Genomic DNA, 16,275 nt, shown 5'->3' on the forward strand with positions numbered 1-16,275 from the left:
CAAAAAATAGAAATGGAAGGAAAACTTCCAAACTCATTTTATGAGGCCAGCATCACCTTGATCTTCCCTCTACTTCTTAAATATTATCTTAAATATTATCTATTCCCTAGAACTCCATCATAGGTCTTTTTTTTTTTTTCTCCCTAAATTTGCTCTTTCTGGAAAAATTCATCTACTCTCCTGGCTTAACCTAACACAGAAATGCAGATTCGTTTGACTACTGGGCACTTTCACCCTAATGACCTGAGACATTCCCCTCACACACTTACACAAAAAATGGAATTAAATAGCTGTGTATCTATTTCATGTTCGTCTTTCATCTGTGAAACAGCAGTTTTTAGCATGGCTGGAACTTAACACATGTGAATGAATGAAGGAGTGAATGAACTGAATGAGTCATAATAATTGGCATCATATTTGTAGAGTCAGAAATACCTGTATTTTTAAATCATATATGTTTATCTATATGTCTATGTATCCATACATGTATCTAGCTATTTTTCATTTACCTATCTAAGTGTTAGAGTTTAAGCCATCACACCAAAATTTGGTGGCTTAAAACAAGTTACTATCCCTCACACTTCTAAGGGTTGACTGGACTCAGTGGGGTGGTTTATTACAGTTAGATGGTGGCTGGGGCTAAGTCATTTAAAAGTTTAAACTGGACTTGATATCCAAAATAGGTTCTGTACTTGCATGTTTGGTATTTCAGTTGAGAAAGCAGGAACAAGTGGATGCTGGCCATGCATATCTCTCTCCCAAAGTGTCCTGTCCACATAGCTAATTTGTAGTTCCTCTCAGCATAGCATTTCAGGATAGCTGGACTTTTTTACATGGCAGCTGGCTTTCCCCCAAGCATTCTTTATAAGAGGGCCAGGCAGATGATATGAGGCACTTTATGACTTAGCTTTTTAAGTTACAAAGTGTCACTTTAGGGCTAGCCCAGATGTAAGAGAGAAGACTACCAAAGGACATGAATCATAGGAAGAATGGTTCACTGGAGACAATCTTTGGAGACTAGCTATCACACTAATCAATAAATCAGCAAGTTGAAAGAATTTATTTTCTTACTAATCTAACATACTTACTTACAAAATTTTTACATTACCTACCAGTATTTTACAAATGCACATACATAAAAGGCACAAACTTTAAATTATGTAATTCAAAGAATTTTGATAAATGTATACACCCATGTAACCCAAGATCCAGAACATTTGCATCACCCCCTTGAGTTTTCTCATGCCTCTTTTCAATCAATCCCCAAACCCACAGGCTAACACCATCACACAGGATTGGTTTTTGCTTCTTCCAGAACTTCACACAAATGGACTTATTATATTCGGCATAATGGTTTTGAAATACATCCATGATGTTGAACATAACTGTTCATTTTTATTGAAAGGCATTCCATTCATGAATATACAGCTGACCCTTGAACATGAGTTTGAACTGTACAGGTCCACTGATACTAGATTTTTTTCGATTCATACAGTACAGTCCTATAAATAAATGTATGTTCCTCATGACTTTCTTCATAACATTTTCTTTTTTCTAGCTTACTTTATTCTAAGAATACAGTATATAATACATATAAAACAAGGGTTAATTGATTGTTTATATTATCAATAAGGCTTTTGGTTAATAGCAGGCTATTAGTAGTTGAGTTTATGGGGAGTTAAAAAGTTATAATGGATTTTCAACTATCCAGGGAGTTGACACCCCTCACTCCTACCTTGTTCAAGGGTCAACTATACTACAGTTCATTTAGCCACTGCCCTATTGATGTATACCTGAGCTGTTTCTAGTTCAGTGCTACTATGAATAAAAATGCTATGAACATTTTTGTACAAATCTTTTTTGTGGCCATGTGTTTTCATTTTTTTTTGGATAAACATCAAGGAGTGGAACTGCTGGGTCAGAGGTAGCATATGTTTAGTGTTACAAGAAATTTTCAAGTGATCATACCATTCGTTACATACTTTACCAAAAATGGATGAAAGTTCCAGTTAGTGCACATCCTTGCCAATATTTAGTATTGCTAGTCTTAAATTATAACCATTCTACTGTGTTGGAATTATAATCTCATTGTGATTTTAACCTGCTTCACAAAGTCATGCTGAGAACATTTTCATGGGATTATTGGCCTGATACAGCTTTCTTTGGGGACCACATATACAATTTTTTGCCCATTTTCTTAAAAAACAGGAGCACCTGTTTTGCTCAGTCAGTAGGGCATGCAACTCTAAATCTTGGGGTTGTAAAGTCTAGACCCATGTTGAGTGTCAAGGTTACCTAAAATAAAATCTTTTAAAACAACATTTTTAAAAATGGGGTTGTGTTTTTACTACGGAGATGTCTAACATTTAAAAAATGTATTCTGAATGTAAGACTTGTCCGATATCTACTTGGTGAATATTTTCTTCTGGCCTATGACTTACCTAACATTTTATCAATTATCTCCTTTGATGAGCATGAGTTTTTAATTTTGATGAAAGTTAATTTATCAAAATTTTCTTTCATGTTTACTCACCTATGTCTTATGTATGAACCCTCTGTCTGACCTCAGGTCATAAAGACACTGTTCTTTTTGTTGTGTTTTTTTTTCCTCCCCAGAAGCTTTATTGTTCTAGCCTTTGCATTTAGGTCTATGATCAACCTTGAATTAATGTTTGTATATCATGGAAGGTAGGAATTGAGACTCATCTTTTCCACACAGACATCTGGGTACTTCAAAATAATCTATTGAAAAGACTTTCCTTTCCACACTGAATTATGCTGCACCTTTGCTGAAAATTGGACAAATAAGTTTTGGATCTATTTCAGAACTTTCTGTTTCATTCCACTGTTCTATGCCAAGACCATACCATATTGATTACTATACCTTCATAGTAAATCTTGCTGTCAAGCAGTATTAATATTATGATGCTGTTCTTTTTCAAAACTGTATTGTTATTCAAGTCTTTTGCATTTCCAAATACATTTCAGAGTCAGCTTTTCAATTTGTTTTGTTTGTTTGGTTTGTTTTTTAAGCCAGCGAGGATTATGATTGGCACTGGGTTGAATCTATAGATTGACTTGGGGAGGACTGAAATCTTAACTATATTGAGTCTTCTCATCTATAAGTGTAGAATATTTCTCTATTTATTAAGGTCTTCTGTAATTACCTTCAATATTGTGTTACAGTTTTCAATGTGGAGGTTTTTCTACATCTTTTGTTAAATTTATTTCTAACTATTTACAGACTTTTTAGCCTCAACTGTAAATGGAATTATTTTGCTAATTTCATTTCCCAAATGTTTGTTGTTCATATACAAAAATACAGATTTTTCTATATTAATCTTGTATCCTATGACATTGCTAGGATATCCAGTATCATGTTAAACACAAGTGGCGGAAGCAAACATCTTTGCCTCATTCCCAGTCTTAGGAGAGAAGTATTCAGTATTTTACCATAATATATGATATTAGCTGTAGCTTTTCATCAATGTTCTTTTATCAAAATGAAGAAATTCCCTTACATTGAAATCTTGCTGAGAAACTTGGTACTCAATTTTGTCAAACACTTCTTTACGTATCTATTGAGGAGATAACATGGTTTTTCTCCTTTATTCTGTTACCGTGGTTAAACCAACCTCGCATTCCCAGGACAAATCCTCAGAGAATGCATTATCAGTACTTAGAATATTCATTGTTTTCTGGCTCCTCCCCTAAATACTGGAGCACTTTCAACTTTTTCTTCAGAGCTCTTACTTCCATTCTGGCCTTGTCAGATAGGCTCTCAGTGTCACCAGAATTCTCCTGGAGTTTCCTAGGGAGGCAGGGAGCCTTAGAGAATGTTCAGTTGTCATTAGTACAAACAAAACAAAATTAATTAGGGTTTAACAATGACATAGAAAGGAGGCTGAAGTTGTAATCTGTATCTCCTGCCACTTCTCGTCTCTGAGTCGACATATTTGAGTTCTGAACACAAGGAGGAGATATTCTTACCATCTTTGGTCTCTCTTCCTACCGTCTCAAATTCCTTTAAAAAGGTGGTAGTTGTGATACCTTATCAACTTTTTAGCTCAAGGGATCATAAATGCCCCCAGCTCTCTGATTTTACCCTGTTTTCAAACCTCAATACCTAATAATAGGAGCAGTATTCCAGAAATTCTTATCCTTTATAAAGAACTGCAAAATAGATGGCCATTTTTATTCTACTATTTTATAGAGCCCACAGCAAGCCTATGATTTTGCTCATTAATATCCTAGTTACTGGAGAGTAAATGGTGAGATATAAACCAGAAGCAAATTAATGGATGTATTATTCTCTGACCAGAGTCCCAAGTTCATTCTGAGAGACCTTCTACTCAAAGGAGAAAGACCTATTTTTTTCCCCAATCATAGTCCTAATGAGTAGGACATGTAATGTTAGAGGGCTAAGGCATCCCATAATCAACCTTGGCTCTTCAAATATGAACTGGTAATCTCCTCTACTACCATCTATGCTTAAGATTATATTCTCTGAAATTAGCCAATATGTCACACTTCCTCCTCCCAAATTAACTTTACAAATTATAGGAAATGGAGTAATAAACACCAGACAATAGTGCTTATGGTAAAAATGATTTTAATTTATAAACTGCATCTGGATGGGAAGACAATGAATGAACTATATATCCGATGGAAGGTCACAGTTTTGGGCTTCTGTGATTGTGGACTCTTTTAACTACGCATTTCGGTTATAGAAACCCTGGAAACTATACCTATTAAATGTTTCAAAAGATACCAGCTCTTGTGCAGCATGGAGACTAAATCAAGGCAATCCCTGCTTCTAACTATGTGGACTTGTCTCCTTGTACCTAAGCTGTCATGTGGAGACAGAGGTAAAAAAAAAATGGGACCTGGGATGATTTGAGGACTCGAGTGAAAACAGAATGCTCTGCTGGCATGCTGTTGTGTTTCTGTGTTTCCAATATCTTTCTCTAGGTGTATCTAATGCTTAGTCTGAATATCTGGTTGAACCTAAGTAAAACCCTTGGTTATCTTTGCTACAGCTTTAAGTATACTGGTATCTTTCCGGTATTTCATAATGTCTGAGTTTCTCCAATAATGCTCTGCTATAAACTGCTTCAGTTGAATGTGACTTTCTGAGCTGTATTCAACAGGACATTGTTATTTATGGAGGAATCTTTTTTCTCTTCTTTTTCTCTTCTTGTTATGTGTGCAGAAATTCAACAGAAATCCTAAAGATGGTCATACTGCCATATAGCGGTTCATGAATTCCGAAGTTGCCATATCTCTAGACAGAGGCACTGATTGTTTTAAAGCCATACATGTTTTCTAATACTGCCTATAATAAACTATCCCATTAATAGGCTTTGTTTCTCCATCTCCAAGGTCTATTATTCCCACTACATTTCACTGATTCTTCTAATTGTAATTCAAAACTTCCTTGCTCATTTACTGGTGCTGCACCTCTTAGTAGAACACACTTGTACATAACAGTATCAATAAAAGGTTTCTGTTCTAAAACATGTTTTCAGTTAGCAGTGAATTTTGTCTCAGACAGAACAGAGTAGAGATTTTTGATCAATCCAAGTATAGATATCACGAATTTTTATTTACCTTATAGCAAAGACTAATTTCAGAATATTTGTTAAGTACTATTGATCTCACAGCAATATTCCATAAGAAATCACTGACTAAATGATGAGCCTCTAGATATCAATCTAAATTATCACAAAATAATTGAGATACTCTGTTCCCTCAAGAAGTTTGCAGCTTAGTTGGGAAATAATATACCCATATAATTTTTATTGATATGTGATTGCATTTTATGCATTTATATTATAATATATAGATATAATCAATAGAGATGAAATTTAAAATAGTGATTCCTTCCTCCATAAACATTCTGTCAGCAATTTCAAACCTGCAAGGAAGAGCTAATATAAGCTGTGTTTAAACTACTGCCACTTTAGGGCGCCTGGGTGGCTCAGTGGATTGGGCCTCTGCCTTCGGCTCGGGTTGTGACCTTGGGGTCCTGGGACTATGGTCCGAGTTGGGCTCTCTGCTTGGCGGGGAGCCTGCTTCCCCCTGTCTCTCTGCCTGCTTCTCTGCCTATTGTGATCTCTCTCTCTCTGTGTCAAATAAATAAATAAAATCTTAAAAAAAAAAAAAAAAGATTTCTTAGGGGGGGAAAAAAAAACCCACTGCCACTTTAACCAATAAATAAAAATACCCACCATACTTTATAAAATGCACTTTTTGTTTAGTCCTAACCTATTGCTTTAACATTACTGTTGTTAAATTTTAATATCTTTTCAACTATCTTAAAACTACTTTACCAAAACATTTTTAGAGTGGTAGTGCTGGTGCTAAAAAAAAATTTCTGAAAGATAATAAGTTTGGAATGGAATTTACATGTGCTAAAAAATGCAACTAAGGATGCCAAACAACTGCCATAACATGGTGCTATTAATTTAAGTGACTATACTCTGCAAATATAATAGAGAAAAAAAAAGTAACATCAAAGGAAAAATATGCTACAATGACTGTGGATTGACTTAAGAGCATGCATCTAATCACCACTGTTTCCATCTACCCTTACTCCCTCAACACACATTTTGCATTCATTACTTTTAGAAAGCTAGTCTTGAATTATTTAAGGTTTGAATTATGTCTCCTCCAGATCACATGCCTTCCATAAAATGAGACCACTCCAACCCTGAATAAGGTGGTACATGAGTAAAGGTCAAATAAATGGAACAATATAATAAGCAAGAGTGATCAGTATGGGCTTAAATAGGAAATGGAAGTCCCTTCATTGATTTATGGCCTTTCAGTTAACACATCTTAAATTCTCAATATGTTCTAGACAATGTGCCAGAAGCTAGAGTTGAAAAAATTACTAGAACGTAGTCTCTACCTTGAACAATTTCAGAAAATGGGGAAAAGAAATACATACATAAATAACAACACAAAAATAGTAAAATTTCAAAGAAATCTTGGATCATCACAAGTTGCATTAAAACAACTTCTCTGATTAGGGTCAGAGGATTTTAGGCTAGAAAGCTATTCCTCCTACAAAAATTTTATTTAGTTTTATTATTTTATTTTATTTTCCAGTGTTCCAAAATTCATTGTTTATGCACCACACCCAGTGCTCCATGCAATATGAATTTTAGAAAATAAGGTGTATGTGTATGATTAGGCAATAAGGGTTACTTGTTGAAATGCTTGTGTCCCCCCAAAATTCATATGTTGAAATCTTAATTCCCAGTGTGATGGTATTAGGAGGTGGAACTTTTGGGAGAGGATTAGGTCATGAGGACAGAGCCTTCATGAATAATATTAATGCCCTTCTACAGGGGGCCGGCTCCAAAGAGATCCCTTTCCCCATTCCACCAAGTGAGGAATACAACAAGAGGTCTGTGACCCAGAAGAGGGCCCTCATAAGGTACCTATCTATGGTATTTTATTGTAGCAGTCCAAACAGACTAAGACAAGGGTTTAGCTATAAACTCTAATTATTACTCAATATTTTCATTATATATATCAAAAATAATGTTCTTTCTTTTCCTTTCAATACCACAATAAAACTTCTGACATATTGTTATAACCGTTTTCTTCCCCACTGCTGTGATCTTTTGATTACAATTTACAACACTGCCCAAAACAGCTATGAAAATATGTGGTTTTTTAAAATTCCTACTTATGGTACTAGTGTCTAGCTGAGATTTAGTTTTAAGCAAAAGCCATCTATGAAGAACAAACCACATCCTCCAACTTAAAGATCAAATTATATCCTACTGCAGTTATAAACATTCATGCTGTAAGAAAATGCCTATATTAGTAAATAGTACAACAGTAGTACAGGGGCTGGAATGATCAAGCTTAAGTGGGCATGAAGTGTTTCCCAGAGTATGTGTCAATAAAATAAAATTTTGAAAGATAGGTAAAAAGTCACCAGTGGTGGTAGAGGAAGGTAATTAATGTATCCTTCCTGAAGTATGTCAGCTAGCCAAATAAAGAACTCAAAGATAGGTAACACATGGCATTTTTAAAAAGTACTGTACAACCCACCCAGGCTCAGTGGGTTAAAGCCTCTGCCTTCGGCTCAAGTCATGATCCCAGGGTCCTGGGATCGAGGCCCACATCAAGCTCTCTGCTCCGCAGGGAGCCTGCTTCCTCCTCTCTCTCTGCCTGCCTCTCTGCCTACTTGTGATCTCTGTCTGTCAAATAAATAAATAAAAATCTTTAAAAAAAAAGTACTGTATAATGGTTGCTGGCATCAATCACAATCATAATATAAATGTCTGCATATATTACTAAAAATCCAAAATATTATTGAAATAAACATAATAGCCAGGAAGGGCTAGACAGAGAGGTTTGAATAAAGAGAATATAATATTGAATCTCTCATCTTACATAAGGAAAGTCAACATACTGTTTTATTCATTTATTTATTTTTTAAAGACTTTATTTTTAAGTACTCTCTACACACAATGTGGGGCTCAAACTCATAACCCTGAGATCAAGAGTCACACGCTCTACTAACTGAGACAGCCAGGTACCCCTGTTTAATTTTTAATGTTAGTAGAGAAATATAGGTTCATTTATTTATCCATCTGGCTTATTTATCTTAGAGGATAGTATACTAAAATGAAAATAAAATGTGTTAACTTCCAAATTACTCTATTTACAAATGCTTAAATAAAGAACATTTGAGAATGGTAAGATTTAAGGGGTGGATGGGAAAAAAGTAGTAAGAAAATCCCCAAATAAAAGTATAAATAAAGTAGTAAGTGAAATTAAGTATGTAGTTATCAAAAATATAACTATCAAGGACAAAGAATATAAAAACAAATAAACCAAATACTGTTTATAAGAGAAGCACTGAATACAGGTTAAAAGGAAAGTAATAAATACACAAGGAAAATACCAATACTAAAAAAAAAAAAAGCAAGCATGCGTTATAAATATTAACATCAGGCAAATATCTCAGCATAAGGCATTAAATCGGGCAAATCAAATTATAATCCCTAATGAAACTAGTAGAAAATTAACTTTTATGCACTAAAGAATTAAGCATTGAAATTCTCTTTCACAGATGAACTATACAAAAAAGAATATAAATGACTAAAAAGTTAAGGTTTGGTCTAATAAATATATGCTGAATCAACAAATAGAATATACATGTAAAAAGATATTTATGGAAAATTTACAAAAATAGATCATATATCTAGACTATTCTGAAGACTTTCAAACTTTACCTCACTTATCTGAGATTGAAGTTTGAAAGTCTTCAGAATTTTATTTGAATACATTTAAACAAAGAAACAAACTATAAAGCCCATGATAAAATACATTCTCCTAAACAACCTTGGGTTGAAGAAATCAAAATGCCAATCATACATTAGAAAATATTAATTTACAAAATTTGTAGAGGACAAAACATCCATCTTTGCATAGAAGTCTGTTCAATTCTTTATAATAAATTTCTAGAAATGGAGAGGAAATGAGTATTACGAGAATTCAGAAAGTCAAGGAAATTTTTGGCTAAGGAGGTAAATGGGTCATGTGATTAATGAAAATTCTCCCTAACACTAATTACCATTATGATAGAAATAGTTGGGGTTGAGCCAAGAGATGTCTGGCAAAGTGTCAAGAATTTGGAAACATTCACCAATAGGCAAGTACATGACAGAAGTCAAGGAATAGCAACACAAAAATTCAGAACAATTCATTAGCTGAAAGAAGTATGTATATTGTGCTTTTCACTCTAATAATAAAGGTATAACATCAATTCTGTAAGTATGGTAGCCAGATTATCAATATTTACTGACCACTTAATACAAAGAGATTCTAACCACTTATCATCTTAGTAGTGTGATCAAACCAGCCATAAAGAATACCTACATGGAAGCTTTTAGATATAAGGATACATAAGATATATACAAATTAAAAAAAAATGTGCCATAATTTATGTGAATAAATGCACATGAGCTAGAAGAAGGTAGACAATTCATCTTGTCCTGATACCCTTAAAGATCTTTACTTAAAAGAAGGTTGTTTTTTTTTTTTTAAAGATTTTATTGATTTATTTGACAGAGAGAAATCACAAGTAGGCAGAGAGGCAGGCAGAGAGAGAGAGAGAGGAGGAAGCAGGCTCCCTGCTGAGCAGAGAGCCCAATGCGGGACTCGATCCCAGGACCCTGAGATCATGGCCTGAGCCGAAGGCAGCGGCTTAACCACTGAGCCACCCAGGCGCCCTTAAAAGAAGGTTTTAAGTAAAACCTTAACCCACTGGGTGGCTCAGTAGGTTAAGCTCCTGCCTTCGGCTCAAGTCATGATTTTAGGGTCCTGGGATGGAGCCTCTCTGCCCACCAGGGAGCCTGCTTCCCTCTCCCCCTCTGCCTGTCTCTCTGCCTACTTATGATCTCTGTCTGTCAAATAAATAAATAAAATCTTAAAAAAAAGAAGAAGAAGAAGAAGAAGGTTCATCCTTAAACTCACAAAAGTGTGAACATATGTAGGTTACTTTATACTATAATCAGTAGTCCCACTGAAGTTTTATGCTTTCTTAACGAAGCTTGGACTTGATTTTTAAATTGTGAAAATCTGTACTAACCATCAGTCCATAAAGTTTTCAGAGAGCTAAATGGTATATTATATTAAAACAGCTTTAAGGAAGAAAAAATATTTTGTTAGAAGCATTGTTTTTTCCTGGAAAACAAGAATGAGTTTTAAACTTTGCAAAAGAAAAAAAAAAAAGATAAACTTCTATCTTAATGCTAATAAAACCAACCTGTAATTTTTGCTGCCTTTTCCTCTTGGTTCACTCGGTTCTCATCATCATCTTCATTATCTTCTTCAAAGTCATCTAAATTGCCAATGTCAGCCTGCTTCATACTCATTAAACTAGCCAGACTCTGCATGTCTTCATCCCTACATGAATGATTTAAAATTTAATATACAGCTCATGAAATGGCATTGTTTGAAAAAAGATTGCTCAAGAAAATAATAATATAGTCCTTCTTTCAATATGTTAATGAGCCTTTTTAAATAGTTGCCCAAGACTATTGAAAAGTCTAAATTCATTTTTAAATGGTATGTTTAAATGGTAAAAAGCAAACTGGATTAAAAACTAACTGGTTAGGAGTTAGTTTAACTGTGCTGCAGATCTGTTGAAGACTAAAATTTTCTTCATAGGATTAAAGTATGGTTTCCTAATCATTAAACCTGGAAATAAAAACTTGTTTCATAAAACAGTGAGGTAGCTTGCAAATCAATGAGATCTGGACTTTAAAATACTCAAACTTTCAAAGTAAATTAGAATAGAAATTCTTCATCTGAAATTCATGAACCCTTTTGGTTTGGTGAGTAGGAAGAAAAAGAAATGGTAAACCACCATAAATTACATTTAAATCTTATTTAAATCTTGTTTAAATGTGCACTTTTCTCAAAGGGGCCAGAACTCCCCAGCAGTTAAGGAACTACTGTAACAGAAAAAAACACCTTGAAGTCTAGCATTTTAAAAATTACAAGATGGGTTGATTCTAAGTTAAATACTATATATTTGATAAAATGTAAAAACGTCTTTATCTTGAAGTATTTTAAGTATATGTGTATACAGTTTACATTAAATACTCCAAATATCAAATATTTTAAGTTTTCTTGATCTATTATTTTCACTTTAAATTTCAAATAAACTACAGTGTATAAAACACATTTCTAATATTATATATGAGCTAAATTTCAATTTTATATACTTCCCTAAAATTCAGAAAGCCAAATTAAGATACTATTTCTCTTACCACAATAAAATAAAAAAAAAGAAAACTGTTTTGTAAAGAAATGTTCACTAATATTCATTTATTTCCTAAATACAGTGCAACTTTGCAGACTAAACAGGTTTTTAAAATTCTATGCATTTTCTCTCACATAAGGTTAGAGTTAACCAAATTATTTCCCCTTTTAAAAATAAATTCAGTGACACAAAGTTTGAATAAACAAAAAAAGTTGTATTACCTTATAGGAATGCCTTATAAATTGCTCACCTGCCAATGGGGGATAATTTCAAGATACAACATTATTCTTAAAATGTTAACTTGCTTAATTTTACTTCTTTAACTTTAACTTCCTCATATTTTGGATTTTAACCTTAACTATTTATTTTTCTGTGCAAGGTTAGGAAGCAAGGAGTGTGGAGGTAGAGAGGGAGTTTAGGGTGTTTTGAGAGAATTCTCCACTGGAATTGAGACATTTGGTTCAACTGAATTCCTCTCACCCAGATTCTCCATGGATCGTGCTGATTCACTTACTGCTGCCCAGTGGAAAGGAGTCCACAATCAAAGGACCTTCTCTGGTTTTGTTTTCTCTCTTCTTCCTGTTTCCTTTCCTTTCATTTTGACTTGTACTTCAGGGTAAGGTATTTATTTTTAATTTCTCAGTATTTAAGACTAAAATTTAAGGTTCTGAGATGAAAGACTGATTGCTTCCATTCTGTACTGTCTCTCTACCACACTCACTCAAAAGCCAACTTTCCAGAGATGGGGCTTACTATTATCTACCAAGTCGTTTGCTGCCCTGTAGATGAGTGCCAAACATCTCATCTTGACTGACACACAGAATCCAGTCTAATCAGTCAAGTGAACATGGCCAATTATAGTAACCACATTCCACTGGCTCAAATACATTTAGAACTATGATTTAGATTGGATCAAAATGTTTATAGCTAGTCTCTTCCTCTTACCTTTTAAGTCTAGGCTTAGAATTTCCATTTCTTCCCTTCTTGATCTTCCTCGCCAAATAGGTACTAACCCCTTCATTATACCTCCAACATGCACTCATCCTTGACTTGACTGTATGCAATGACCATGGTGCATATTAGTTTTCTTGCGGCTCCGGGTATGTTTACCTCATTTTATCCAGTTAGAATTTTGCCCTTAGGAGACCAGACCTGGTGCAGGAACTACCGTCATGCAATGCCTATTCAGTGCTTAAGAAGTGATTTTTGAAATGAATAATCATAGCAAATTGTACTTTGCTATACAATTCTTAGAAGGCTGAGCCAGAGAACGTGAATTGGGAAAAGCTCTTCAAACTGAATTGTCTGTACTTGAGAGTACAGTTACTCCCACTGAAGACAATGAAATACAAAACAAATGTGTATGATACCCTAATAACATACAATTTAAAATTTGGAACTTGTTACTTTTATATTACTGTTCACTCTCTAGAGTCAAGAGACTATAAATAACAAAGAGTTCATTTAATTTAGCCTCTGAAACAAAGAATGTCAAGAATGACTGGTATGCAGTAGGTTCTTCTCAACTGTTGCCAGTCTACTGACTCAAAAGCTGTTTACATACAGTTTTAAAACACACCCAGAAGCAGCTTGTCTTCTTGACAAATGAAACTTACGTGGCTTTTCCTTCCCTAAGGAAGATGCAAGATAATGAAAACTGGAGAGTGGCAGAGACAACTTTTTTAGACAATGGCTTGAATTTTAACTTGACATCAGTCTGAGTTGGCATAGGGCTTGCATACTGTTTCATGTTGATGCTGCTAGTAGCAAGAGCTTTTCTTCGACCAGAAGGGGATTCCTGGAAAATGAAAAATAATTCAGAATCTTGGAGTTATTTATTTTACAGCCAAGTAGTTTAAAATAGTACTTTAATAATATGATTAAGTAACAGTTGAAACTTCCCTCCTGAATTCCTGTAATATAAATTTGAAATAAAATTGTGATGAAGTTAAAACTTTTATATCTTTAAATAAGACATAAAAATTGGAGAGAGCTGGCCCAGGCAGAAATAAAGACAAACTAAAACAACCGTAAATAGCTCAAAAAAGAAAAAGCAACTAATGCAAACTAGGATAGAAAGTGTCCAGAGTTCCTCCAAAAAAGAGGATCTAGCACAGAGATAGGCATCAAAAGTACTCAAAAGCTGTTTTCCTCCCTTTCATTCTATTTAATGTAACCTAATGATATTTCTCCTCTTCTGAATGCCTCCAATTTTTTATGGAACTCCCAGCCTCTATGGCATTCTAACCTCATTTTTACCTACAGTATCTGAGTTCTATTTATCTTCTAATTTGAGCCTTATTTCTTCTCAGGGGCTTTTCTGGGCACTCCACTCTACATTTCTCTTTCCTTTCCCTCAGGTCACGTTTACTAAGGATGAAACCATTGGTTTCTGGGATGCTATGTCTGTGGCAGACACTGCCAAATGACTCCAACAGGTCTCAAAATTTTCTACACAGCTATTACCAATTTATCAGAAATGAATATAAAATGAAAACTATTTGCTATCAAGGGTACTTAACATTCTAATAATAAGCTATCTCATTTCAAAATTATTCTTTACAGAATAATAGCCTAAGAGAACAATGAAAACAAAACAGCAAAATAATGATTGGGCATTAACTATGTATAAGACACATTGTTGATTCAGGAGTGATATGATGATAATTAAGACATAATCCCTGACTATGTGTTCTAATGGCAAAGGGACATTTTTATATGAAGATGATTTGTAAATCATGTAAATCAGAGACATATACCAGCATTCCTTAGAATTTACTGGTCTGGGAGTTCAGATCTAAAATAAGGCCTAATTTTCAAGCTGTGTGACCTTGAGTAAGTAACCCGAGCCTCACTAACCTCTGGTATAAAAATAAGGAGACTAATCAGAAATCCATTTAAGCTATAAAATTATTCAATTTTCCAACCAAGACAGGAAAAACTACCATTAATCTTTGAATTATTAATAGATCTTTACTTTGTCTTATGATTGACAAACCTGCCTAAAATAAAGAGAGACTAATTTAATCAAAACATTAAACCAGGCTTTTAGAAAAAATTGACATTTCTGCCAGCAGGACAAGTAAAAATGTAATGTAGCATCCCTAAAGAATACCTTGCTTTAAAATGTGGTCTTATCTGTCAGATTATGCACAGCAATATTATACAGAACTATTAGTGCATGTAGATACCTTATGAATGAATTTTAAAAATGCATCAAGTACTTGAGAAGGATTTAAGCCCTCTCAGAAGAAATACTTAAGAATATGCAAATACCCTCAACTGAATCAAGTTGAACAGATGTGACTATCCCAAACAATACAAGTATTCTTTCCCTGGTCGCTACTGTCAATCAAAGAATAAGATTAAGGTCCAAGGTTCTGACGATGTGCAAAATGAAAAAGTATGATCAGGTAGTATCAATTTATTACACTGATATGAACAATAATCTCTTATTGTACCTTTAGAATAGCGAACAACTTTTACATATAATACAGGTTTTAAAGCCTCTGTATTGGAAGCATGACATAGAAACTACGACATATTTTTAATTTTGCTAAAAAATCTGTTTCAAAAAGTATATTAATTAATCCCTTGATAATAATTATTTAATTTTATAAGCAAATAAACTATAAAAATTAAGGTAACTTGGAAATGAGCATAATTTTGAAAGCCCAACTGAAGTATAATTCCAACAAAATCCAGAGTTTTGCTGATTAACATTCAAATGCATTTTTTAGATAAAAACTGCACAGAAAAGGTTTTTTGCTGAACTCAAGGAGTTTTTAAGCTTTCGGTAAATCAGCGTCTCTGAAACAAGAGAAAATAAAGGCTACTGAATTCTAAACATAATTAGCTGTACCACTTAATTAAGTATTTACTTGCTCAGCAACAATGAAAACAGCCCTTTGTAAAGTCTGGACAGGTGAACAAAACAGAGCCCTTTTGAGTCTACAATATCCATTCCTACTATTAACGCAGGATCTCGCTAGAGTCTCTGCTGGGAAAAAAGGTCTGAATGGTATTTCTAGTAATTCTTCACCAAGCTCGCATATTGTTTTCCTCTTTAAAATTAGCTACCCCATAGAAAAGATATTTAAAAAGAACAGTAATGAGAGAAATAAATATAAGGATCTTTCATAGCTCTAACCCCAGCTCCACGAATCTTCACTTTTTACAACGGAGTTTAAATCTTTACCCACCCAAAATTGATATCATTACTATTAACAGTTCTACAAAGAAGAACAAAATATAAGTGTTTGCAGTTGCAAAATGAGCATGTCTTTTACACCCTATGAGCCTTCCAGTAAGGAGTAGGGGCCAGCCAGGCAGAAGGAGTTTAGAGAGAATTACTCATATTGCTGCCAGAGTCCTAAAGCTATTTCATGTCATATGCAAAGTGGAAAAGAGGACGAAATAAGAGGAAAAAATAGTAAAAGACTCTGAGAGAAAGAAAGACAACAAAAGTCAGTAAGAAG

The 16,275-nt window shown here is 34.1% G+C and overlaps 1 protein-coding gene across 10 annotated transcripts in view; it reads right to left on the reverse strand.

Moving 5' to 3' along the window:
• The window catches only part of EHBP1 (EH domain binding protein 1), a 342,159-nt gene that overhangs the window by 192,668 nt on the left and 133,216 nt on the right, over positions 1-16,275 (reverse strand). For all 10 annotated transcript variants that reach the window (XM_059405990.1, XM_059405988.1, XM_059405989.1 and 7 more), the window contains exons 6-7: positions 13,414-13,595; positions 10,796-10,935 (exon numbers count right to left, since the gene is read on the reverse strand). In XM_059405990.1, coding sequence (XP_059261973.1) covers positions 10,796-10,935; positions 13,414-13,595 — 322 coding nt within the window. The remainder of the gene's footprint in view (positions 1-10,795; positions 10,936-13,413; positions 13,596-16,275) is intronic.

The sequence above is a fragment of the Mustela nigripes genome, chromosome 7 (genome assembly GCF_022355385.1).
Source record: "Mustela nigripes isolate SB6536 chromosome 7, MUSNIG.SB6536, whole genome shotgun sequence".
Lineage (NCBI taxonomy): Eukaryota > Metazoa > Chordata > Mammalia > Carnivora > Mustelidae > Mustela > Mustela nigripes.